At 47.5% G+C, this 24,325-nt stretch overlaps 1 protein-coding gene across 7 annotated transcripts in view; it reads right to left on the bottom strand.

Moving 5' to 3' along the window:
- EHMT2 (euchromatic histone lysine methyltransferase 2) overlaps positions 1–24,325 on the bottom strand; it is a 338,110-nt gene that overhangs the window by 55,647 nt on the left and 258,138 nt on the right. For all 7 annotated transcript variants that reach the window (XM_078645918.1, XM_078645920.1, XM_078645919.1 and 4 more), the window contains one exon: positions 9,731–9,875. In XM_078645918.1, the coding sequence (XP_078502044.1) occupies positions 9,731–9,875 (145 nt within the window). The remainder of the gene's footprint in view (positions 1–9,730; positions 9,876–24,325) is intronic.

Here is a 24,325-nt window from a genome sequence, read left to right as displayed (position 1 = left end):
GGCGGTCGGGGCTGATGTGACCTTGCTCCGACAAGATTTACGCAACGCTGTCGCCCGCATCACCGAAACAGAAACCAGAATCACGGAGGTGGAAGATGATGTGGTGATCCTCAAGAAGAAGATGGCCGCCATGGAGGGGATCCAAAAGGGTCTAGCGCTCCGGGTTGAGGATGCGGAAGGACGGGCCAGGAGGAACAACCTGCGGTTTGTGGGATTTCCGGGGGGCAGTGAGAAAGGTAACATGGAGGCCTTCCTGACCCAGTGGCTGGAGGGGTGGCTTCCCCCGGAGTCCCTCTCACACTGCTTTGTCGTGGAGCGGGCACATCGTGCACTTCTTCCAAAGCCACCAGTGGGGGCTCGCCCCCGATCAGTGATCGCCAAACTGCTCAATTACCATGATCGGGACACTATTTTACGACAAGCCCGCGCCAAAGACCCTCTAATGTACGAGAATCACAAGATTCTGATATTTCCGGACTATACTAAACTAGTACAGCAGCAGCGACAGTCCTTTACTGCAGCGAAAGCGCGACTGCCAGAACTTAAGATTCAGTATGCCCTGCTTTATCCGGCCCGCCTACAGATGGTGTTCCAGTCCCGTACCCAGTTCTTTAACTCTCCGGAAGAGGTTTTTGCATGGACAGATGAAACGGTGCGCGTTAAAGTACACACCCCTCCGAGACGTGATTCTGATTCATCATCCTCGGCGGGACACCCCAGGACACCACGACGATCACGCAGTAGGAGCAACTGGAGATCGCACTCACAGAAGCGCCCACCTCCTCGGGAGGAAGCGGCGGAGGATGCGGAGGTGACGGACTCTCAAACCCTGAAGCTGTGAGGCCTTCTGTTAATTTGAGTCCGACTGACACTGGGGCCCCCGGTGGCCGATGAGGGATCATGGTAGCGTAAGGAACGATAATGCTTATTGCAGGCATGCCACCTGAACTTTTGCTTTACACGTACATGTATGTAGGTGGCACATGGGTCGGGAGACGCACGAGAGAGGGCGGGTCTACTCCCGAAGTTCGTTTTGTGAGTTGGGTAAGGGGTTGTTTCAGACCAGGTGGGTAGTTGGGTGGGATCCATTGGCGTAGTGGGTCTCTGACCTCCCGTTGGAGGGCTGAGATTGCCTGCACCGCGACAGGTACTTCAATGTTGCTGAGGTATGGGGTGGGGGGGCTGGAGGGGGAGTTGTGGGCACAGTTTGGGGCAGGGGTGGATGTGGAGGGAGGTTGGGGGGGACCGGGGTGGTGGTGGGGGGTTCGGGGGGGGAGTTGGGGGGGTTGGGGTAGTTAGCATTAGCACAGTGTGTACGAAGGCATGGTCGGTCTTATGTGTCTGTGTGTGGCCTCTGACGCCCAGCACCCTGAAACTTTGGCCTGTGGATGGCGGCTGATGTACTTGAAACGGGCCTCCCGCGGGCCTCGCTGCGAGTTATGAGCCGGAACGTGAGGGGGATGCTCGACAAAGTTAAAAGAGGTGCAGTCTTGCGGCTAGGGAAAAGGGAAAAGGCTGATGTGCTGCTCTTACAGGAGACACACCTCCTGGGAACCAAAACCCTTAGCTTACGAAGATATGGCTATGATCAGGTATTTCACGCTGGCTTTGCGAGAGGGTCCCGGGGGGTCGCAGTTCTGATACACCGTAGGGTGTCCAACGCGCATGAGACGCAATGGATAGATGCCCATGGCAGATTTGCATTCGTTAAGGGGATGGTGGGGGATGAGCCCATGGTGTTTGGCAGTGTGTATGCTCCACCCCCGCTGCAGGAGGCCCTTATAGAACGGCTGTTTGATATTTGGGTTGAAGTCCCGAGTGTGTTGACGGTAGTGGGCGGTGACTGGAATGACGGGATGAATGGGAGGTTGGCTCGATGTAAGCCCGGAGGGGGCCTGGTTGCGGACATTCCTACTAAATTGAGCAGCTTGGTGCAGGGGATGGGTTGGATAGACGCATGGCGATACCAACATACACATAGCCGCGAATTCACTTATGTCTCTGCAGTCCATAAATCCTTCTCTAGACTCGATTACCTGTTTATTCCTCAACCCTGGATTGGGAGGGTGGACTCTACTTCCATACTTCCGCTGGGCCTGTCGGATCATTCCCCGATAACAATGGACTTACTCTTAGATAGGAGGCGGCAGCCATTTCGATGGCGCCTTTCCACGTGGCACTTGCAGCAAGACGACTACCAGTCGCATATGAGAGAGGCAATAGCCCACTACTGGGACGACAACGATAGGCCGGACACCGATGCCATGACCTTGTGGGAGGCCCTGAAACCAGTGCTCTGTGGCGTGGACATCGCTTGGTGTGCAGCGAACCGTAGGACCCGTAAGGGGGCCATTGAGGAGGCAGCGAACCAGGTCCGCAGCCTGGAGGCGGAGTGTGCCTCGGGGGGGGGGAGTGATGATACGGTAGGGCAATTGCTCTGCCTTCAGCGGTCGTACACTTCCTTATTACTAGATGAGGCCCGTCAGCTATGGCTGGCTACGCAGAGTAGGATATATCAATGGGGTGACAAATCCAGCACGATGTTGTATAGGCTCTGCCAGGGCGCTTTCCGGGCTCAGTCCCTGCCAGGACTCCGGGATGAGGCGGGAGACCCAGTGACTGCCCCTGAGGTCCTGGCCGCTACCTTTGCGCATTACTATGCGGCTCAGTACACCCCCCGGGAAACTCTCCCGGCGGAGGAGGTTGATAAATTCCTTGCGGACCTTCCACCCCGGACACTTTCGGATGAAGGTCGTGCTCGGCTTGAACTCCCACTGTCGGCGGAGGAGCTGGGAGCGGCGCTGGGGGCACTGAATACTGGTAAGGCCCCTGGGCCCAACAGCTTCCCATGCGAATTTATGAAAACGTTTCATCTCCAGCTGGGGATGCGCTACAGGAAGGCGCTGGAGGCGGCCAGGGACTGTGGGCGCCTACCGGCGGACTGGCGACATGAGGAGGTTGTGGTTTTCTGTAAACCTGGGAGGCCCCCGGAACGCCCTGAATCGTACCGACCGATCTCGCTGCTTAATGTCGAGGCAAAAATCCTGGCGAAGGCCTTGGCTAATCGCCTTCTCCCCTATATCATGGACTTGGTCCACCCGGATCAGGCCGGGTTTATGCCCCACAGGGCGACGAGACACAACATCAGACAAGCGCAGTTAGTGGTGGAGGCAGCGCGGGCGGCGGGAATCCCGGCGGCGCTTCTACCAGCCGATATCGATAGAGCTTTCGATTCGCTGAGCAGGACATATCTCCGAGCGCTCCTACTTCGCCTCAATTTAGGTCCGCATTTCCTGTCGTATGTACAGCTACTATATACAGACCTGACGGCAGCTGTGAGAGTGGCCGGGGCAGTCTCCAGCCCCTTCCCTATAGGCCGAGGCACCCGGCAGGGTTGCCCTCTATCACCGTATTTATTTGCCCTGGCCATGGAGCCGCTGGCGGCATGGGTGCGGATGGACGCACAGCTGCGCGGCGTTGAGTGGGAGGCGGGGCCGTCTGACAGAATCGCGCTCTATGCCGATGATGTTCTTTTCTTCCTTACAGACCTGAATAGATCAGGGCCCAGGGTCCTGGAAATAATGCGAATATTTGGCGAAGTGTCTGGTCTCAATTTGAATGTGCAGAAATCGAAGCTATGGGTGCTGGGGAGGCGTGGTGGCCTGGGTTCCTGGGCATCGGCCCTACAGGAGGCAGCGGGTGGCCTTAAGTACCTGGGCGTTTTTCTGACGGATGTGCCCGGAGTCTCCTGGTCACGCAATGTACTACCTGTGTGGGACAAAATACGGTTTGATATGAAAATATGGTCTAGGATGCCTTTGAATATCTATGGCCGCTCGGCCATATTCAAGATGGTAGCTCTCCCCCGTATTCTATATCAATTACAAAACCATCCGTATCCTATATCGCCGCAGTGGTTTCGGCAGGTAAACTCGGCGCTAAGTCAGTTCTTGTGGGCCGGGGGGGCGGCAAGGGTAACGCTCCGCACCTGCTTCCTCTCTACTTATTGTGGGGGGCTGGCCACGTCCGACGGCCTGTCTTACTACCAAGCATCACATCTTTTGGTCCTCAACGAGTGGTGGTATGGCGACCGGGATGACCCGGCCTATGCCCTGGAGAGATACCTGATGGATCCCAACACGCTGCATACTATCTTGTACTCGGCGGCCATCAGAAAGAGGCTCCCGATGGTCACCCAGGTGGTCTTTCAGGTGTGGCGTGGCACTCTCCGTCGCATGGGATGTTGGAACACGCTGACAAGGGAAACCCCACTATGGCACAATGGGAGGCTTCCGGCACTGGCGTCCCTGTGGGGATTCAGTGGCTGGGATGCGATTGGCATTTCGGCGCTGGGCCACGTCATAAATGGCACAACCCTTAAGTCCTTTCAGGCTCTACGAGACGAATATGATATGCCCCATACTCAATTCTTCAGATACCTGCAGCTCCGACACGCCCTGTCCCCCGCATTGGTTGGCTTGGACTCCTTGCCGGAGTTCAGCCCCCTGGAAGCAAAGGTATTCATGGGGGACTTGGAAACTAAGAAAATATCTAATATATATCAAACACTCGTTACACACTGCTCCTCTTCCCTTGATAAATTGTGGTCTGTGTGGGAGGGAGATGTAGGAGGCCTGGAAGAGGAGGATTGGAGAGAAGCCCTGGAGGCCCCGAGGGGGGCAGCAGTTGCGGTGCGCTTGCGCTTCATTCAATTTAAGTACCTGCATAGGGCATACTATACTAGGGATCACCTGTGGCGGGCGGGTCTGATAGCCTCTCCTGACTGCCTGCGGTGTGGATGTTCAGTTACCTCCTTTATACATACGGTGTGGGCGTGTGCGGGGTTGCAGAGATTCTGGACCGGTGTGTGGGATTGTCTGACAGAGGTGTTGGGCTGGGACCTCCCCCGCTCGCCGAAGCTGGGCCTTCTCCATGTTATGGAACAAGTGGGAGGAAATATATATATAAACGTACAGCCTGTCCAACAGCTGCCTGCTGTTTGGAGTGTACATCTACACAATAGTGTTTGGTAAAAGTGTGTATGGTAGTCCATGTGGCTGCCTTACATATGTCCTCTAGAGGAATGTTTCCTAGGAAAGCCATGGATGCCCCTAACTTGCGTGTGGAATGCGCTCTTGGGGGAACTGTTAATGTGCGTTTAGCTTTTTGATAACAGATTTGAATGCACTTAACAATCCATCTGGCCATGCCTGATTTGGAAATGGGGTTGCCCTTGTGCTGTGGTGAAAAGGCAACAAACAGCTGTTTAGTTTTTCTGAAAAGTTTTGTTCTATCTATATAGTAAAGGAGAGCTCTTTTGACGTCAAGGGTATGCAGAGCACGTTCTGCTACGGAATCTGGGTTAGGGAAGAATACCGGCAGTTCAATAGCTTGGTTGATGTGAAACTGGGACACCATCTTTGGCATAAATTTAGGGTTAGTCCGCAGTACTACCCTGTTTGCGTGAATTTGTATGAATGGCTCCTGAATAGTTAGGGCTTGTAGCTCACTAACTCTTCTGAGGGTGTTGCACAGTAGAGGGCGGAGGCGCAGAGTGCAGTGACGCCCAGAGTGGAGTAGCGTAGAGTGGAGTAGCGTAGAGTGGAGTAGCGTAGAGTGGAGTAGCGTAGAGTGGAGTAGCGTAGAGTGGAGTAGCGTAGAGTGGAGTAGCGTAGAGTGGAGTAGCGTAGAGTGGAGTAGCGTAGAGTGGAGTAGCGTAGAGTGGAGTAGCGTAGAGTGGAGTAGCGTAGAGTGGAGTAGCGTAGAGTGGAGTAGCGTAGAGTGGAGTAGCGTAGAGTGGAGTGCTACAGAGAGAAGTGGCTTAAAGTGGAGTGATGCAGAGTAGAGTGGCGCAGAGTGCAGTGGAGTAGAGTGTACTGGTAAAGCATGGAGTAGAGTGGCATAGAGTTCACCGGCACAGAGTGCAGAGTAGTGTTGCAGAGTAGTGATGTAGAGTGCAGTGGGTGTAGAGCACAGTGGCCTGGGGTAGAGTGGTGCGGTATAGAGTAGAGTGGTGCAGAGTAGAATGCAGTGGCATAGAGTGCCGTGGAGCAGAGTGGTGCAGAGTAGAGTGCAATGGCCTAGAGTGGGTAACAGTGAAGTGGCGTAGAGTGAACTGGTATAGTGTTCAACACTACAGAGCGAAGTGCTGTTGAATGGTGTAGAGTAGAGTGCAATGGCATAGAGTGGGTAATAGTGGTGTGCAGTGGCGTAGAGTGGACTGGTGTAGAGGTTTGCAGAGTATAGTGGCGTAGAGTGTAGCGGAATAGAATTCAGTGTTGTAGAATGCAGTGGCATAGATTAGAGTACAGTGGCATAGAGTGCAGTGATTGCAGAGTAGCGTGGCACAGAGTGCATCGGCATAGAGAGAGTGGTGCAGAGTAGAGTGGTATAGAGTGAAGTCGTGTAGAATGGTGTGGAGTATTGTGCCGTAATGCTGCAGAGTGCAGAAGTGGACAGTAGAGTGGTGGTGAGATAAGTGGTGGAGAGTGTGGTGTGGCAGAGTAGAGTGTCGTACAGTACAGTGGTGTAGAGAACAGTGGCATAGACTACAGTGCTGCACAGTAGAGTGCAGTGGCGCAGAGTGCAGTGGCACAGGGCGGAGTGGCGCAGAGTAGAATAGAGTACTGTGGCGTAGAGTAGATTGTTTCAGAGTAGAGTAAAGTAGAATGGAGTGGTGCAGCAAGGTAGAGTGATAAGGCGTAGAGTGAAGTGGCGTAGAGTGAAGTGGCGCAGAGTGAAGTTGCGTAGAGTGAAGTGGCGTAGAGTGAAGTGGCGTAGAGTGAAGTGGCATAGAGTGAAGTGGTACAGGGTATAGTGAAGTGGCTTAGAGTGTATTGCAGAGGTCTTCAAACTGTGGGGCGCGCCCCCCTGGGGGTCCGTGGATGGTTTCCAAGGGGGGCGCGAATGCCTCTGCAATTACATGTAAATGAAGATGGCCTGGAACTGCAGCCTTATTTATCTGCTTCATTTCCTGGCTGTCTTCATTTACACGCATCCTGAAGTGCTGTGAAGGAGGTAACTGAGTGTCAGTAAGTTGCCTAAAGGAAAAGAATTAACTAGTCTGAGTATTTAGTTTTTTCGCTGTCAGCTAAATATATATGAAATAATGAGCAAACGATTCTCTGAAAAATAAAATCAAGTTGCATTACACACAGTCTATCATAGGCTGCTGCAAAATCATGAAGTGTTTGAAATAAAAACACTTTCCTACAAAATATAGCCTTTAGTCATAAATGATCAGCCTGTCCCTAATGTACGCATTTTATGAAGCTTAACACCCTTACAATACCTCTAAAAAAATTGTCACTTCGACGCATTAAGCAGGGCCATTGGAATTATGTGGCAAGAGAGGACTAAATTATGCAGGAAGAAAAGGTAAATTATGCAGCATAAATCTGTCACATTTTGTGGTTAGCTTTATTTCATTTTTAGTCATGGTAACACAGAGGTGGAATATTATACCTCTTTAGTACCAATTTAAGACCCAAATATATCAATAAGCAACTGCAAGATGACCAATCAGCCTTTATGAAGGGCCTTCTACTGCTCTGGAACATGTCACCAGCCACGTTTTAAGTCATTGTTGAACCCTTTGAACTAGAATCACATTTTTTCGTTAAAATCTGCAGATTATGCAGCAGATGATGGGTTATGTAGCAAATGTGGTACATCCATAGCAATGCAGAAAACGCTTCTGCCTCAGAAACGTATAATTCCAGTGGCCCTGGAATTAGGAGAGTAATCAACTAACAGTTGGTAAGAGGATGTAGTGTAACAGCCTTCTTTGCATTAGGGCCCACTATACACTTGTCAGTGTTGATTTGGGCCTCAGCGCAATAGCCCATAGGAGGGGAAAAATGAATGCAGTGGAGACACCTTTGTTTGGCTCAGAGAGATGGCAGAAAAGGGTGTGTGGCTAGATGGGAGTCCATGTTTTTAACAAACGGCAGAGGAGGCTGCCCGCCTTTGCCAGGCAGCAGCTAACATTAGTGAACCAGGGGCCTGTTTTAAGAATAGAATGATGGTCCTGCATAGTGACAAAGGGGTATATGAGTCAGATGAGATAACTTCTGTGCTGAGTAGCAGGCTATCATTTGTGCAGCAAGTGTAGTTGCTTTGAGGTCCAGTAGTGCGAGGGGCTCACAACAACTCAATTATAGGGGGCAGTATTTTGGAGTCAATAACTGTTTTTGTTTGATTCATTTGCTGTTTTTGAAGTCTCATAATTAGTGTGGTTCATGAGCTATCGAAAAAGTACTCCTGAAATGATTTCATAATCCATGCCCCCTACGCTCAGCCCTTTCCCTCCCACTCACCCAATCCTTGTCGTAAAGGTTTGGAGGTGGGGCTTGACATTAAAACATTATGCTTAGGGGGGCTCAGAGCAAAAAAGTTTGAAGACCTCTGGTGTATTGGCATAGAGTGCAGTAGCATAGAGTGAAGTGTTGCAGAGTGGTGCAGAGTGGAATTGTGTAGAGTAGAGTTGTGTAGAGTGGATTAGCCTAGACTGGAGTGGCGAAGAGTGCAGTAGAATGATTGACAGAGTAGAGTAGTGCAGAGTAGAGAGGCGTGGAGTGAAATGGTGTAAAACACAGTAGAATAGAATGGAAGTGCAGAGTGCAGTGGTGTAGAGTAGCGCAGAGTGCACTGGCAAAGAGTAGAGTGGTTTAGAGTAGAGAGGAGTAGAGTGGTGTGAAGTAAAGTGGAGTGGTGCAGAGTAGAGTGCAGTTGGGTGGAGTTGTGCACAACAGAGTGGAATGGGGTAGAGTGGGATATGCACGGTGGAGTAGCACACTACCATTAGACAACACATCTTCAATACACTTGTACAGACAAACAATTTCACTGATAAAAGTATATAACGCACTAATGATAACATGTGGAAATGTCCACCTAGTGTATTGATTGGTGTTCCTCATTTTGAAATGTTTGTTTCCACCACACTTCAGAAATATTCTTCATTTGGACTTTTCTATTTCTGGAGTATCTGCACAGTTCGTTTAGAGAAATAAAAAATGTGTTGTGTGCTAGAAAAAAATAACATCATACAGCCTTCCTCAAGCACTCCATAGAGCCAGCATGATTGTAACATAAATCCTCTCATTTTCAAGTCAGAGAAGGAAAAGTAAACAGCAAGTTCCCCGGCAGTGAGAACCTCCCATTTGGCCTCTGTCCCTGAATGCACAGCAAATGTGACCAGATGAGAACAAGATTTAAAGGACTGTTTACAGAAATCGAGCACTGGGGGACGAATACAGTAAACAGGTTTGTGCAAGGAAAGGGACGAACTCGAGATGGACAGCCTAACACAAATTGAGCCAGCAAATGGAAAGCAAGCAAATTAGAGTTACAAACCACAAAGCCAATGGTAAACAATGGGCAAGATGCATTTGCAGGGAAGTTTTCCGAATGTCCCCAATATGTTGTTAGTAGGCTTTGACCCAAAAATGGATGAACACTAATAATATGGGCAAAATATAAATGTGGATAGATACACACTTATATCTACAACTTAAAAAAAGAAATACCATAAAACAGGGAGCCCTATATAAGACTGGACTTAAAGTTTTTCGCATCAAAATGGTGGGTCTGTCTAGTCAAGCCAAAGTTGTGAAACTGTTTATTACTCCAGGTCCGTGCCCACACCACCATCCCCACTAAGCGCCTTATTTTACATTACTGTCCTGCCCATGCACAACTCAAATAATCTTGCTCAGAGTTTGATTACCTGTAGGTGAGTGATGTTCCTGTCGATGCTCATTGTGGACGTCTCGCAGTTCTCAGAGACATATTTGTAATCCTCGGGGCACGGATCCTCATCAACAGAGTTTACACATGGGATTGGCACATTTTCATAGCCGTGTGCTATATCCCTATGTGAGTGCAAAAAAGAAAAACAAGTTACACGAGTATGTAGTGGAGTGTGCAAAACAAACAAACAGGTACTAAATAGACAGGAGGGTAGACTGACCGACTTAACATGAACTAAGCGCAGCTGCTATCAAAATATGGTATCTTAGCAGTAAAACAACCAAACAAGTTTGGAACTACAAAATCACATTTTCAGCTGGCTAGATAATTGTGAGAAATTTGGCAGAGTACAGCCAGCAAGTGATATCGAAAAGATGAATCTTACTGCAGAGGAGGCTCTCAAAGTACAGAATGATTACCCAAATGTTATTTTTGAGGGACTACATTCCAACCCTGAACATTCAAAGAAATTATATACACATGAACTGTACATGAGGAGGCATTTGAACAGATAACGATAACACATTGTGACGAGTGTGGCAAAGTATCTATATGTATTTTTAACGATAAATGCAATACAGGCTGGTTGTATACCAGCATTTCCAATCTCTGTGTATTCAAAATGCTAGAGTCTGGTGTAGGGCCTAGAAAGCAATTTAATTTGCTTGAATGGTGTTGGTAATACAAATGTGCTCGGATGCCATGTTGTTTCTTGAGGTTTCAGGCTGTCCGGAGCTAACCGAGACTATAGGGAAATTGAAAATGAATACGTACGAAAGGGCCATAAAAAAAATAATTTTCTCGCCTGCTCTGTCCAGTAAGGAAACTGAACGGTCTACCTTGCTCATCTAATAAGAGATGATCTTAATGTAGGAAGAAGGAACAAGAATGAGCCCTCATAACTCGAGCGCCACATTCAGTGCCATGTCAGGTGACCGCAAAATTACTGATTTAACTCTGGGTAGATTTCCCAAGATCCAAAAAGTACAAACTAGCCTTTATGGGAGAAAAAGATAAATGAATATCAGCTTTCACCCCTCGCGTACAAGGGCGTAACTCACTAGTAGAGTAGTGAGAGACACCTGCCAGTTTTTCATTCTTTCAAAATGGCTTTAGTTTCCTTTTGGGGTCTGGAAAATCTACACTATCTGAATGTAGGTAGTTGGCTCTTTATGTGACATATCAAACATTTTATATACCATGTAAAGAGTCCAGGGGTCCCCTTATGAGTGGACAGGGGCTTGCTATGCAATCCCAAAGTGCTCTAATTCGAGGGTAGGGTGGTCGAGCAGCCTTAGGCTTAACACAGAGGAGTGCACATTTGCAAGTACACACAATGATCAATAAATGACACACATGCTTTAAGGAGGAGATTCACACCAACTAATGAAAATAGCAAGTATCTTTATATATGTTTAGCATCAGAGAATAAATCATTCAGGTAAGTACGCGTTTAAAGATAAATTCTTTTCACTTTAAAAGGCGGAGTACCATTTCTGAGTTCTGCCATGTTATCCTATGGGAGGAAGAACAAGTTCTGCAAACAGGTATAACAGAGACTTACAAGACTCCAGGAGTTAACATGAGTGGTGGGCAAGTTCCAAGGCAGCACCAACAGAACACCATCAGCGGTACAGGGGTGGTCAGGTGCAGGGAGCAAAACAGCGTCAGGAGCCGAATAGGTTTCTAAAGAGATTTGTCACTGCAGAAAGAGGCTGCAGGCTCTGGCTGGAAGGCCAGTTGGGGTGACCCAACAGGGTAGTTCAATGCTTGCGATGCTCAGAAAAGTAGGGACACCTGGGGTCCTCCTCTCCACATCCCAGTGGTGACGGATGCAGAAGTGCCTTTAGGTGTTGGGTTTTCTTACTGGGAGCGGTCGACGGGGCCTGCGTCTACAGGCTGCAGGCAATGTTGGGGAGTCCACGAGGGGTGAATCCACAATGAACTTGAGCTGTGGCGGGCAGGGGAACTTGTTGACACTGGTGGCCAACTCAGGCCGGAGGCGAATGGTGCAGTAGTGGCTTCAGGTGTCGGGTTTGGTGGTTCCGGAGGCCTCAGAGTCTTTGCTTCTGGAGTTTCTGCAGGATGCAGGGAAAAGTTCAGGAAGTCTTGGTCTTTATTGAAGGCAGGCAGTCCTCCCAGGTTTTGGAGGCACACAGCTGCAGGGCCTGTCATCTTTGCCACAGGTTAGATGGAGAACGGCTGACAGGTCAGCTGGGCTGAGGCCAAGTCAGTGTTGTCTTCAGTCTTCTGCTTTTGTGGCTGCTCGTGTCCTTCTTCATAGGTCATCAGGATCTGCTCTGGTGCAAGGGCCTCAACTAAATACTGAATTTAGGGGTGTTAGGCGAGTGTGGGGTAGTAGCTAATGGGCTACTGACCCTTTGGGTCACTATGCCCCCAATATGACCACTTCCTGAGGGAAGTGGGATAACCCTGTCCCAGAATTCCTAAGTATGCCATCACAAAGATAGATACTTCTGAAAAATCGATTCCACCTCACAGTAGCCCACCTTAGGGGTGGTACAGAGGCGTAACTAGAGCTTGCGGCGCCCGGGGCTATCCCTCAGACTGATGCTCCTGGGGTGTGGGAGGGGGGGTGAGAGGCTTGGCTAAAAGACAGCGAGCACTTAAAAAGAGCTCTGAGAGCAACATAGTATTGCCGCTAATAGTTACCTCGATCATGCAAGTTACATGCACATACATGACACGGTCCAAGGCTACACAGTTGAATACACCGGTGACTGGCAGAGAAGGAAGGAAAGAAGAAAAAAAGACCAAAGGAAGGAGATAGGAAAGAAAGAAAGATGGAAACAAATAAATAACAAAGGCAAGAACAAGCATTGGAAATGCAATAGGTCTCGCAGCATTAGAGTTAGTGCATTTAGAATTGTTTATGGGTTTTTTGTTGTAAATCTTTTGCATTTTTTTTTTTTTTTGCCAATGCTAAAGAATTACAAATCAAAAAAGCAATAAACAATTGTAAAAGCTGTAACTAAAAATCCTACGAGACCTATTGCACTGTGTGAGGGTGAGGTGTTGAGGGTGAGTGAGGGTGGGGATGAGTGAGGAGTTGAGTGTGAGTGAGGTGTTGAGGGTGAGTGAGGTGTTGAGGGTGAGTGAGAGTGAGAGTGAGTGAGGGTGAGGGTGAGGGAGGGTTATTGCGAGTTAGGATGAGGGGTTGAGGGTGGGTGATGGTGAGGGTGAGGTGTTGAGGGTGAGTGAGGATGAGTGAGGGTGAGTGAGGAGTTGAGGGTGAGTGAGGGTGAGTGAGGGTGAGTGAGGGTGAGTGAGGGTGACTGAGTGTAAGTGAGTGTGAGTGAGGGTGAGTGAGGGTGAGTGAGAGTGAGTGAGGGTGAGGTGTTGAGGGTGAGTTGTTGAGGTTGAGGTTTTGAAGGTGAGGTGTTGAGGGTGAGGTGTTGAGGGTGAGGTGTTGAGGGTGAGGTGTTGAGGGTGATTGAGTGTGAGTTAGTGAGGGTGAGGTGTTGAGTGTTAGTGATGGTGAGGTGTTGAGGGTGAGTGAGGGTGAGGGTGAGTGAGGGGGAGGGGGAGGCGTTGAGGATGAGTGACGTGTTTAGGGTGAAGTGTTGAGGGTGTGGGTGAGGAATTGAGGGTGAGGGAGGGTGAGTGTGGGTGAATTGTTGAGGGTGAGTGATTGAGGGTGAGGTGTTGAGGCTGATGTTTTGTGGGTGAGTGAGGGTGAGATGTTGATGGTGAGTGAAGGTGAGGTGTTGGGTGAGGCGTTGAGGGTCATTGAAGTTGAGGGTGGTTGAGTGAGGATGAGTGAGAATGAGGGTGAGTGAGGAGTTGAGGGTGAGTGAGGGTGAGGTGTTGAGGGTGAGTGAGGGTGAGTGAGTGTGTGATGTTGAGGGTGATTGAGGATGAGTGAGAGTGAGGGTGAGTGAGGATTTGAGGGTGAGGCGTTGAGGGTGAGGTGTTGCTGGTGAGTGAGGGTGAGAGTGATTGAGTGTGAGTGAGTGTCAGTGAGGGTGAGGTAGCGTCTTACTGATTGCCCGTGAAAAGCCCAATTATCTTCTTATATGTGAAAAAGAATGAAATGCGATAGGTACATTTTACAAAAAAAATTGTGAGCTTATGTGTTGTATTTATTGTTATAAAATAGCACTCGCTCGGTAGGGAGGCTACTTCAGAGCTGATAAAAACAGAATTATACATTTAATAAACTGTCATTTTTTGTCCTGTGTGTTTAAGCGTAGTTGAGACATTGACAGCACGAGTCTGAAATATAAATGAAAACAACGCAGCAGGACCCGGCGCCTTTTCATCCCTAAAAGTATTTACCATTTGAGGAAGGACAAGGCGCGAACCCGAAATGCATCGAGGGGTGTGATGTACAAGTTGCCTATCTAGAATGTGAACGATTGTCCGATAAAGTATTTCAATCAATCATGCAATAGAAGTATAGAAAATTATTTTCAGCAAAGAAAAGACAAATGCACCAGTTTACGTTGGGATGACTGAATGCCAGCCACGGATACAAGAAAATTTATCAGGGATTCCAGGCTGCAATCGCGTAGAGTGTTAGGGGGTGTGAGGGGGGGAGGATGAGTGAAGTTATTTGCGTAAGAGAGTGTGTGAGTGTGTTAGTGTGAGGGTGAGTAAGTGTGTGTGAGGCTGAAGGTGTGTGATGGTGTATGAGGGAGATGTTGTTTTAGCGTTACTGAGCGTGTGTGAAAGAGTGTGATAGTTTTGTTGTGTGAGGGTGATGTTAAGAGTGTGTGTATATGTTAATAATAATTAAGTAATGTGTTGTTTGTAACTAAAGGTGTCCCCTTTGTATTACTTCAGTCTTATGTGTATATTAGTATGTAATTTTAAATGTGTATGTATTGTACTAACTATGTGTATGTTTTGTAACATGTTTGTGTAGTCTCGTTTTTATTTTTTTTTTAAAATGGCCGACGTATAGCGTCACGTCGACGTCTGCTATGTTTAGCGGTCTAGTTTATTTTTGAGTTGTGTGTGTTTTTTGTTTACGTATTTTTCTAGCCAATCGGAGCGCGACGTTTTTGACGTAGCGTTCCGATTTGCATACGTCAACCGTTGAATTCCCCATTGATCGAGAATGTTGGTGTGCGGAAGGCGTGTTCTTGTCCCGGTGGTGTTGCTGCGTCGTTTGACAGGTAAGAATGTATTCCTAAGTTTATTTTAATGTAATGTAATGTAGTATATATACTATGTAAAATTTAAATACTTGCTAAATTTATTTAATTCACTCGTAATATTTGTAAATGTTTGTAATGTAACATAAAGTAGTGTTTTTTATTGGCGATGTGTAATGCATATGTTTTGTTAAACTGTAATGTAATGTATTAATGTCCTTTTTTTGGTAATTTGACATACAAAAGGGGTTTGTTTCATTTCGAAGTGGTAAATGTGTTGTAATATATTGATGTAAGTTGTTTTTTTATTATTTTTTTGTGTGATGCTGAAGTAGTCGGATAATTTGTTATTGACGTACTTGAAGTATGAAATGAAACTTTGTGTCTTTGCTGACTGTAGTATTTTTAGCAATGTATGAACGACATGTACAGTGAACTAATGTATTTTTCGTTAGATTTTTGTGACTGACTCTTTCTATGTTCGTAATATGTTTTATTGTATTTGAACTAATTCCGTCTGGATAAATGCTATTGTGTTAAGCGTTTCTTTTTTTGTGTAAATCTCGACTATTGTATTCAATGCGTCCCATTTTCCGGATGAATCGTTCTTGTTTATTTCCCTCTGAAAAATTTGATTGTTTCTGAATTTTTGTTTATTTCGTCATATTTGCTTTATATTAGACGGAATTCCGTGAGAAGAAGTGCTATTGTTGTATGCGTCCGGTTTTTGTGTAACTGTTGACTACTGTCTTTAAACCGTCCCATTCTCCGGATGAATAGTGCTTGTTTATTGCCCGGCGAAAAAGTTGCCTGTTTCACTTGTGTCTTTGTATCTCCTCGTCCTCGCTTCCTGCCACATATTTGTATTTGTTTCCTTTGTGTAATATTGTTGTAATATCGTACGAATTAAATTTACTTTTTGGCCCGAAGACTGATTAACATCCTTGCATCCTTTTAGGTCAATGATGTTAAGTTTTTTTTGTGTCTAACGTATCTGATGCTATACTCCGTCGACCCCCTTGTTTTCCGTCCTGAAATTTCTTTATGTGTAAGAAAATGGCCTAACATTCCTCAAATTGCAGAGTGGGTGAATGCTGCAGAGTGGGTGAATGCTGCAGAGTGGGTGAATGCTGCAGAGTGGGTGAATGCTGCAGAGTGGGTGTATGCTGCAGAGTGGGTGAATGCTGCAGAGTGGGTGAATGCTGCAGAGTGGGTGAATGCTGCAGAGTGGGTGAATGCTGCAGAGTGGGTGAATGCTGCAGAGTGGGTGAATGCTGCAGAGTGGGTGAATGCTGCAGAGTGGGTGAATGCTGCAGAGTGGGTGAATGCTGCAGAGTGGGTGAATGCTGCAGAGTGGGTGAATGCTGCAGATTGGGTGAATGCTGCAGATTGGGTGAATGCTGCAGATTGGGTGAATGCTGCAGATTGGGTGAATGCTGCAGATTGGGTGAATGCTGCAGATTGGGTGAATGCTGCAGATTGGGTGAATGCTGTCTATTGGGTGAATGCTGTAGATTGGGTGAATGCTGTAGATTGGGTGAATGATGGAGATTGGGTGAATGATGGAGATTGGGTGAATGATGGTGAGTGGGTGAATGATGCAGAGTTTCTGAAAGATGGATAGTGTGTGAATGATGGATAGAGTGTGAATGATGGAGAGGCAGAGTGCTGTTGCGTTTTTGAGTGTTAGTGTGTGTAACTGAGGGTGAGTCGTTGAGGGTGAGTGAGGGTGATGTTGAGTGAAGGTGAGGGTGAGGTGTTGAATGGTATTGAGGGTGAGGGTGAGGTGTTAAGGGTGAGTGAGTGTGACTTGTTGAGGATGAGTGAGGGTGAGTGAGGTGTTAAGAGTGAGGTGTTAAGGATGAGATGTTGAGGGTGAGTGATGGTGAGGGTGAGTGAGGGTGTGGAATTGTGGGTGAGGTGATAAGGGTGAAGTTAGTGAGGGTGAGGTGTTGAGGGTGAGGGTCTGAGGGTATGCTGTGCTGTACCTGCTCCGTGTGTGAGGGAAGCTTGCACTGTTGCCGCCTGTGCTGTACCTGATGTATGTGTGATGAAAGCTTGCACTGCTGCTGTCGGTGCTGTACCTGTTCCATGTGTAAGGGAAGCTTGCACTGCTGTTGGCTGTGCTGTACCTGCTCCGTGTTTGAGTGAAGCTTGCATTGCCGTTGCCTGTGCAGTACCTGCTCCGTGTGTGATGGAAGCTTGCACTGCAGCTGCCTGTGCTGTACCTGATGTATGTGTGAGGGAAGCTTGCACTGCTGCTGTCGGTGCTGTACCTGTTCCATGTGTAAGGGAAGCTTGCACTGCTGTTGCCTGTGCTGTACCTGCTCCGTGTTTGAGTGAAGCTTGCATTGCCGTTGCCTGTGCTATACCTGCTCCGTGTGTGATGGAAGCTTGCACTGCAGCTGCCTGTGCTGTACCTGATGTATGTGTGAGGGAAGCTTGCACTGCTGCTGTCGGTGCTGTACCTGTTCCATGTGTAAGGGAAGCTTGCACTGCTGTTGCCTGTGCTGTACCTGCTCCGTGTTTGAGTGAAGCTTGCATTGCCGTTGCCTGTGCTATACCTGCTCCGTGTGTGATGGAAGCTTGCACTGCTGCTGTCGGTGCTGTACCTGTTGCATGTGTAAGGGAAGCTTGCACTGCTGCCGCCTGTGCTGTACCTGATCTATGTGTGAGGGAAGCTTGCACTGCTGCTGCCTGTGCTGTACCTGCTCTGTGTGTGAGGGAAGCTTGTACTGCTGCCGCCTGTGCTGTACCTGATCTATGTGTGAGGGAAGCTTGCACTGCTGCTGTCGGTGCTGTACCTGTTCCATGTGTAAGGGAAGTTTGCACTGCTGTTGCCTGTGCTGTACCTGCTCCTTGTTTTCGAGTGAAGCTTGCACTGCTGCCGCCTGTGCTGTACCTGATCTATGTGTGAGGGAAGCTTGCACTGCTGCTGTCGGTGCTGTACCTGTTCCATGTGTAAGGGAAGCTTGCACTGCTGTTGGCTGTGCTGTACCTGCTCCGTGTTTGAGTGAAGCTTGCATTGCCGTTGCCTGTGCTATACCTGCTCCGTGTGTGATGGAAGCTTGCACTGCTGCTGTCAGTGCTGTACCTGTTGCATGTGTAAGAGAAGCTTGCACTGCTGCCGCCTGTGCTGTACCTGATCTATGTGTGAGGGAAGCTTGCACTGCTGCTGCCTGTGCTGTACCTGCTCTGTGTGTGAGGGAAGCTTGCACTGCTGCCGGCTGTGCTGTACCTGATGTATGTGTGAGGGAAGATTGCACTGCAGCTCTCGGTGCTGTACCTGTTCCATGTGTAAGGGAATGCTGTTGCCTGTGCTGTACCTGCTCCGTGTTTGAGTGAAGCTTGCATTGCCGTTGCCTGTGCTGGAGCAGCTCCGTGTGTGATGGAAGATTGTGAGATCTGGCATAACGGAAGGATTGGTAGTGCGTGCACAGTTTTTTTTTTTGTTTGTTTATTGTTGTAGTGAAAAGTTTTATGTATGCACTGTGTATGTTCTCTTTGTGTGTTTTCTTTTTTATATTTTCTTTATTTCAGGGAATGAGCTGCTACGATGGACAGGTAATGACAAATTAATTTGCATAATATTAAAGCGTGTCTTTGTGACTTTTATACTTTTGTTTATTGATTTGCTTATTGTAAAGCTAATGTAATTATTTTATTAGGTCTCTCTGCTCGCATGTACTTTCTGCCTGGCTTCTTGCATTTGATTTTTATTTTATCAATGGCTGCTATTTCGGTGTATTTGTTGCCATGGATTGTGTTCCGTTTTGCCGTACGTGTTTTTTGGTCGCACTTGGCTTGTGTATACGTTTCTAAAATTATGTAGTGTATGTAAATAAAAGTTTTTGTTTTTCTGTTCTAGTAAAGGGTATTACGCAATGTATTCCCTTTACGTTTGTTACGTAAGGGATGTTAGCGTTCTATTTTTTAATTGATGGTGATGTAATTATGAGCGTTACGTAATTTTTAGCCAATCGCAGCTCTACGTTGTGTGACGTAGCGTTGCATTTGACATGCGTCAACGGGGCTTTTTCCAAATTGATGTGAATGTTCGTGCGGTAAAGGTGTGTTATTCCTCCGTGTTTGTTGCTGCGTCGTCTGACTGGTAAGATGTACATTTATTAAAAGTGAGTACATGAATTTGAATGTATTAATACGTGTGTGTATATACGTATTATTAATAATGTTTTATTAGGATGTATGAGTGTTTTATTTGTATTGCGCCATGTGTATTATCGAGTTTTGAGTTACAATATTCCTTAGTACTGTTCTAAAAGATATATGTTTGAAAAATATAGTTTTTTCGAAATGTTACATAAAGCAATGTTTATGTTTGTATGTGTTATGTCTTTGAAATTGCGTCCCTTGTTATTTCTCGCTCACTTTCCTTGTGTTTTGAATTTTTCTTGATCTTTATGCGAATGTTGGCTCGTGTTTAAGTAGATTCTTTGGGATGCATTGAGTAATCTTTGCTAGTGTCTTCCTGGTATGTAGTTTCAGTAGTTCCGTTTCGCCTGAGGTGGCACTGTGATGTTTATTTTCCCTCTGACTTAGCTTTTGCTTGTGTCATTTGTACCGGTATGTGACTTGTTTCGCCGCTATTCATTTTTTTTGTTAGTTGCTTGTTGTAGTTAAAAGTATAATGTATGCACTGTGTATGTTCTCTTTGTTGTGTTTTTTTTTATATTTTCTACATTTCAGGGAATGAGCTGCTACGATCGACAGGTAATGACAATTTTATTTGCATATTATGAAAAAGTGCCTTTGTGAGTTCTTATACTTTTGTTTATGCCTTTCCTTTTATTGATGTTAATGTAATTATTGTATTTGGTTTTGCTTTGCTCGTACGTATTTTCTGTCTGGCTCCTCTCATTAGAGTGTGTTTAGTATTTTATCAATGGCTGCTATTTAGTTTTATTCTTTGGCATGGATTGAGTTTCGTTTTGGCGTACGTGTTTTTCGGTCGCACTTTCCTTGTGTGTAGTAATTTTCTCTTGCACGGCATCCCTTATGTCCATTTCTGCAGCAATAGCACATTATTAACATTCTGCAACCCCACACTACAATTGAGCGACATGAGATCATCACTCATTGCCAGTAGAGCCGTATTTAGAACTCCCCCAGTCTCATTTAGACATAGAACTGCAGTACTGTACAGCACCAAAGCATGCTTGTATAGCTGTAATTCTGTGTGCAACGTACAAAAAGTTGTTCTAAAGCGTGCACTTCAGGCTGGTGGTGTGTGTGACTGTTGAAAGCGTGGATTGATGGCTGTTTGTGTGGGTGTATGCATGGTGAAAGGATGCACTGATGACTGTTGTGTGTGTACGCCTTGTGAATGTGTCCATTGCTAGCTATTAGTGTGTGTGCCTGTTAAAAGCGCACATGTTTGGATTGTATGTCGTTTGTCTGCTGAGTAATGCTGTAGTGGTAATGATTGGTGCTGTGGTGGTAAGTGTTTGTGTGTGGTTGTAGTGTGATAGTGTGTTGATGGTGAGTGAGGGTGAGGTGTTGAGGGTGAGTGGATGATGGTGTGAGGGTGACGGTGTGAGGGTGAGAGTGAGTGATTGTTGGCGAGCGTGAGGCTATGAGGCTTATTGAGAATGTGAGTGGGTGTGCGAGGATGTGTGAGAGTGTGTGAGTGTGGATGTGTGTGAGGGTGGGGGTGTGTGAGCGTGTGGGCATGTGAGTGTGTGGTGCTTAGTAATGCTGTAGTTGGGATGTGTTGTTCTGTGCTAGTGATGAGTGGTGTTGTGATGGTGTTTAATAATTACCACCACAGCATAACTCAGCACCACAACAGTTGCAGTTCTCCCAACAATGGCATCACTGATGTCCACGAATGCAACATGCAGCAATACCACTTTATCTTTCTGCAGCCCCACAGTACCATTGAGCAACAACACTGCTTCACTCTGCACTTCCACATCCGTATTTTGCAAACACACAGTCTCATTTTGACATAATACTGCAGTACTGATGACTGTTGTGTGTGTATGCCTGGTGAAAGTGGCCATTGATAGCTGTTGTTGTGTGTGTGTGACTGTTAAAAGCGTACATGTTGTTATTGTATGACCTTTGATTGCTGCAGTGGTGATGAGTGGTGCTGTGGTGGTAATTGTTTTTTTGTGTGGTTGTAGTGTGATAGTGTGTTGAGGGTGAGTGAGGGTGAGGTGTTGAGGGTGAGTGAGGGTGAGGTGTTGAGGGTGAGTGAGGGTGAGGCGTTGAGTGTGAGTGAGATTGAGGGTGAGTCAGTGTGAGGCGTTGAGGGTGGGTGAGGCTATGAGGGTGAGGTGTTGAGGGTGATTGAGGATGAGTGAGAGTGAGGGTAAGTAAGGGGTTGAGGGGGAGATGTTGATCGTGATTGAAGTGTTGTTGTGGTGGTAAGTGTTTGTGTGTTGTTGTAGTGTGATAGTGTGTTGAGGGTGAGTGAGTATGAGGGTGAGAGGGTGAGAGTGAGTGAGAATGAGGGGGAGGTGTTGAGGGTGAGTGAGGATGAGTGAGGGTGAGGAGTTGAGGGTGGGTGAGGGTGAGGGGCTGAGGGTGAGTGAGGTGTTGAGGGTGAGGTGTTGAGTGTGATTGAGGATGAGTGAGAGTGAGGGTGAGTGATGTGTTGAGGTTGACTGAGGCTGAGGCGTTGTGGGTGAGTGAGGGTGAGGTGTTGAGGCTGAGGGTGAGGAGCTGAGGGTGAGTGTGGGTGAGGCGTTGAGGGCGAGGCGTTGAAGGTGAGAGAGAGTGAGGTGCTGAGGATGAGGGTGTGAGGGTGAGTGTGGGTGAGGCGTTGAGGGTGAGTGAGGGTGAGGTGTTGAGGGTGATTGAGGATGAGTGTGAGTGAGGAGTTAAGGGTGATGTGTTTAGGGTGAGTCAAGTGTTGCTGTGGCGAAAATTGTTTGTTTGTAGTTGTAGTGTGATAGTGTGTTGACGGTGAGTGAGGGTGAATGAGGGTGATGTTTTGAGGGTGAGTGAGTATGACAGTGAGGTGTTGAGGGAGAGGTGTTGAGGGTGATTGATGATGAGTGAGATTGAGTGTGAGTGAGGAGTTAAGGGTGAGGTGTTGAGGGTGAGTGAAGTGTTGCTGTGGTGGTAAGTATTTGTTTGTTGTTGTAGTGTGATAGTGTGTTGACGGTGAGTGAGGGTGAGTGAGGATGAGTGAGGGTGAGTGAGGGTGAGGTGTTGAGTGTAATTGAGGGTGAGGTGTTGAGGGTGAGTGAGGGTGAGGGGCTGAGTGTTATTGAGGATTTGAGGCTGAGTGTGGTTGAGGTGTTGTATGTTATTGAGGATGAGTGAGAGTGAGTTTGAGTGAGAGTTTAAGGGTGAGGTGTTGAGGGTGAGTGAAGTGGTGCAGTAGTGGTAAGTGTTTGTGTGTTGTTTTAGTGTGATAGTGTGAGGGTAAGTGTGGTTGAGGGTAATTGAGGCAGATGTGATGAGGGTGAGTGAGGATGAAGTCTTGAGTGTGAGTGAGGATGACGGTGATTGAGGGTGAGGTGGTGAGGGGCTGAAGGTGAGTGAGGTTGAGTGAGGGTGAGGTGTTGATGGTGATTGAAGGTGGGTGAGGGTGATGGTGATGTGTTGAGGGTGAGTGAGGGTGAGGTGTTGAGGGAGAGTGAGTGTGAGGTGTAATGTAATTATTGTTTTCGTTCTTGCTTTGCTCGCACGTATTTTCTGTCTGGCTCCTCTCATTAGAGTGTGTTTAGTATTTTATCAATGGCTGCTATTTAGTTTTATTCTTTGGCATGGATTGAGTTTCGTTTTGCCGTACGTGTTTTTCGGTCGCACTTTCCTTGTGTGTAGTAATTTTCTCTTGCACGGCATCCCTTATGTCCATTTCGGCAGCAATAGCACATTATTAACATTCTGCAACCCCACACTACAATTGAGCAACATGAGATCATCACTCATTGCCACTAGAGCCGTATTTAGAACTCCCCCAGTCTCATTTAGACATAGAACTGCAGTACTGTACAGCACCAAAGCATGCTTGTATAGCTGTAATTGTGTGTGCAACGTACAAAAAGTTGTTCTAAAGCGTGCACTTCAGGCTGGTGGTGTGTGTGACTGTTGAAAGCGTGGATTGATGGCTGTTTGTGTGGGTGTATGCATGGTGAAAGGATGCACTGATGACTGTTGTGTGTGTACGCCTTGTGAAAGTGTCCATTGCTAGCTATTAGTGTGTGTGCCTGTTAAAAGCGCACATGTTTGGATTGTATGTCGTTTGTCTGCTGAGTAATGCTGTAGTGGTAATGAGTGGTGCTGTGGTGGTAAGTGTTTGTGTGTGGTTGTAGTGTGATAGTGTGTTGATGGTGAGTGAGGGTGAGGTGTTGAGGGTGAGTGGATGATGGTGTGAGGGTGACGGTGTGAGGGTGAGAGTGAGTGATTGTTGGCGAGCGTGAGGCTATGAGGCTTATTGAGAATGTGAGTGGGTGTGCGAGGATGTGTGAGAGTGTGTGAGTGTGGATGTGTGTGAGGGTGGGGGTGTGTGAGCGTGTGGGCATGTGAGTGTGTGGTGCTTAGTAATGCTGTATTTGTGATGTGTTGTTCTGTGCTAGTGATGAGTGGCGTTGTGATGGTGTTTAATATTTACCACCACAGCATAACTCAGCACCACAACAGTTGCAGTTCTCCCAACAATGGCATCACTGATGTCCACGAATGCAACATGCAGTAATACCACTTTATCTTTCTGCAGCCCCACAGTACCATTGAGCAACAACACTGCTTCACTCTGCACTTCACATCCGTATTTTGCACACCCACAGTCTCATTTAGACATAATACTGCAGTACTGATGACTGTTGTGTGTGTATGCCTGGTGAAAGTGGCCATTGATAGCTGTTGTTGTGTGTGTGACTGTTAAAAGCGTACATGTTGTTATTGTATGACCTTTGTTTGCTGCAGTGGTGATGAGTGGTGCTGGGGTGGTAATAGTTATTTTGTGTGGTTGTAGTGTGATAGTGTGTTGAGGGTGAGTGAGTATGAGGATGAGAGGGTGAGAGTGAGTGAGAATGAGGGGGAGGTGTTGAGGGTGAGTGAGGATGAGTGAGGGTGAGGAGGTGAGTGAGGGTGAGGGGCTGAGGGTGAGTGAGGTGTTGAGGGTGAGGTGTTGAGTGATTGAGGATGAGTGAGAGTGAGGGTGAGTGATGTGTTGAGGTTGACTGAGGGTGAGGCGTTGTGGGTGAGTGAGGGTGAGGTGTTGAGGGTGAGGAGCTGTGGGTGAGTGTGGGTGAGGCGTTGAGGGTGAGCCGTTGAAGGTGAGAGAGAGTGAGGTGCTGAGGATGAGGGTGTGAGGGTGAGTGTGGGTGAGGCGTTGAGGGTGAGTGAGGGTGAGGTGTTGAGGGTGATTGAGGATGAGTGAGAGTGCGTGCCAGAGTGGCGTTGCGTGCCAGAGTGGCGTTGCGTGCCAGAGTGGCGTTGCGTGCCAGAGTGGCGTTGCGTGCCAGAGTGGCGTT

The sequence above is a fragment of the Lissotriton helveticus genome, chromosome 5_1 (assembly GCF_964261635.1).
Source record: "Lissotriton helveticus chromosome 5_1, aLisHel1.1, whole genome shotgun sequence".
NCBI lineage: Eukaryota > Metazoa > Chordata > Amphibia > Caudata > Salamandridae > Lissotriton > Lissotriton helveticus.
Note: the sequence above shows the minus strand (reverse complement) of the source record. Positions and strands in the feature narration are given on the sequence as shown.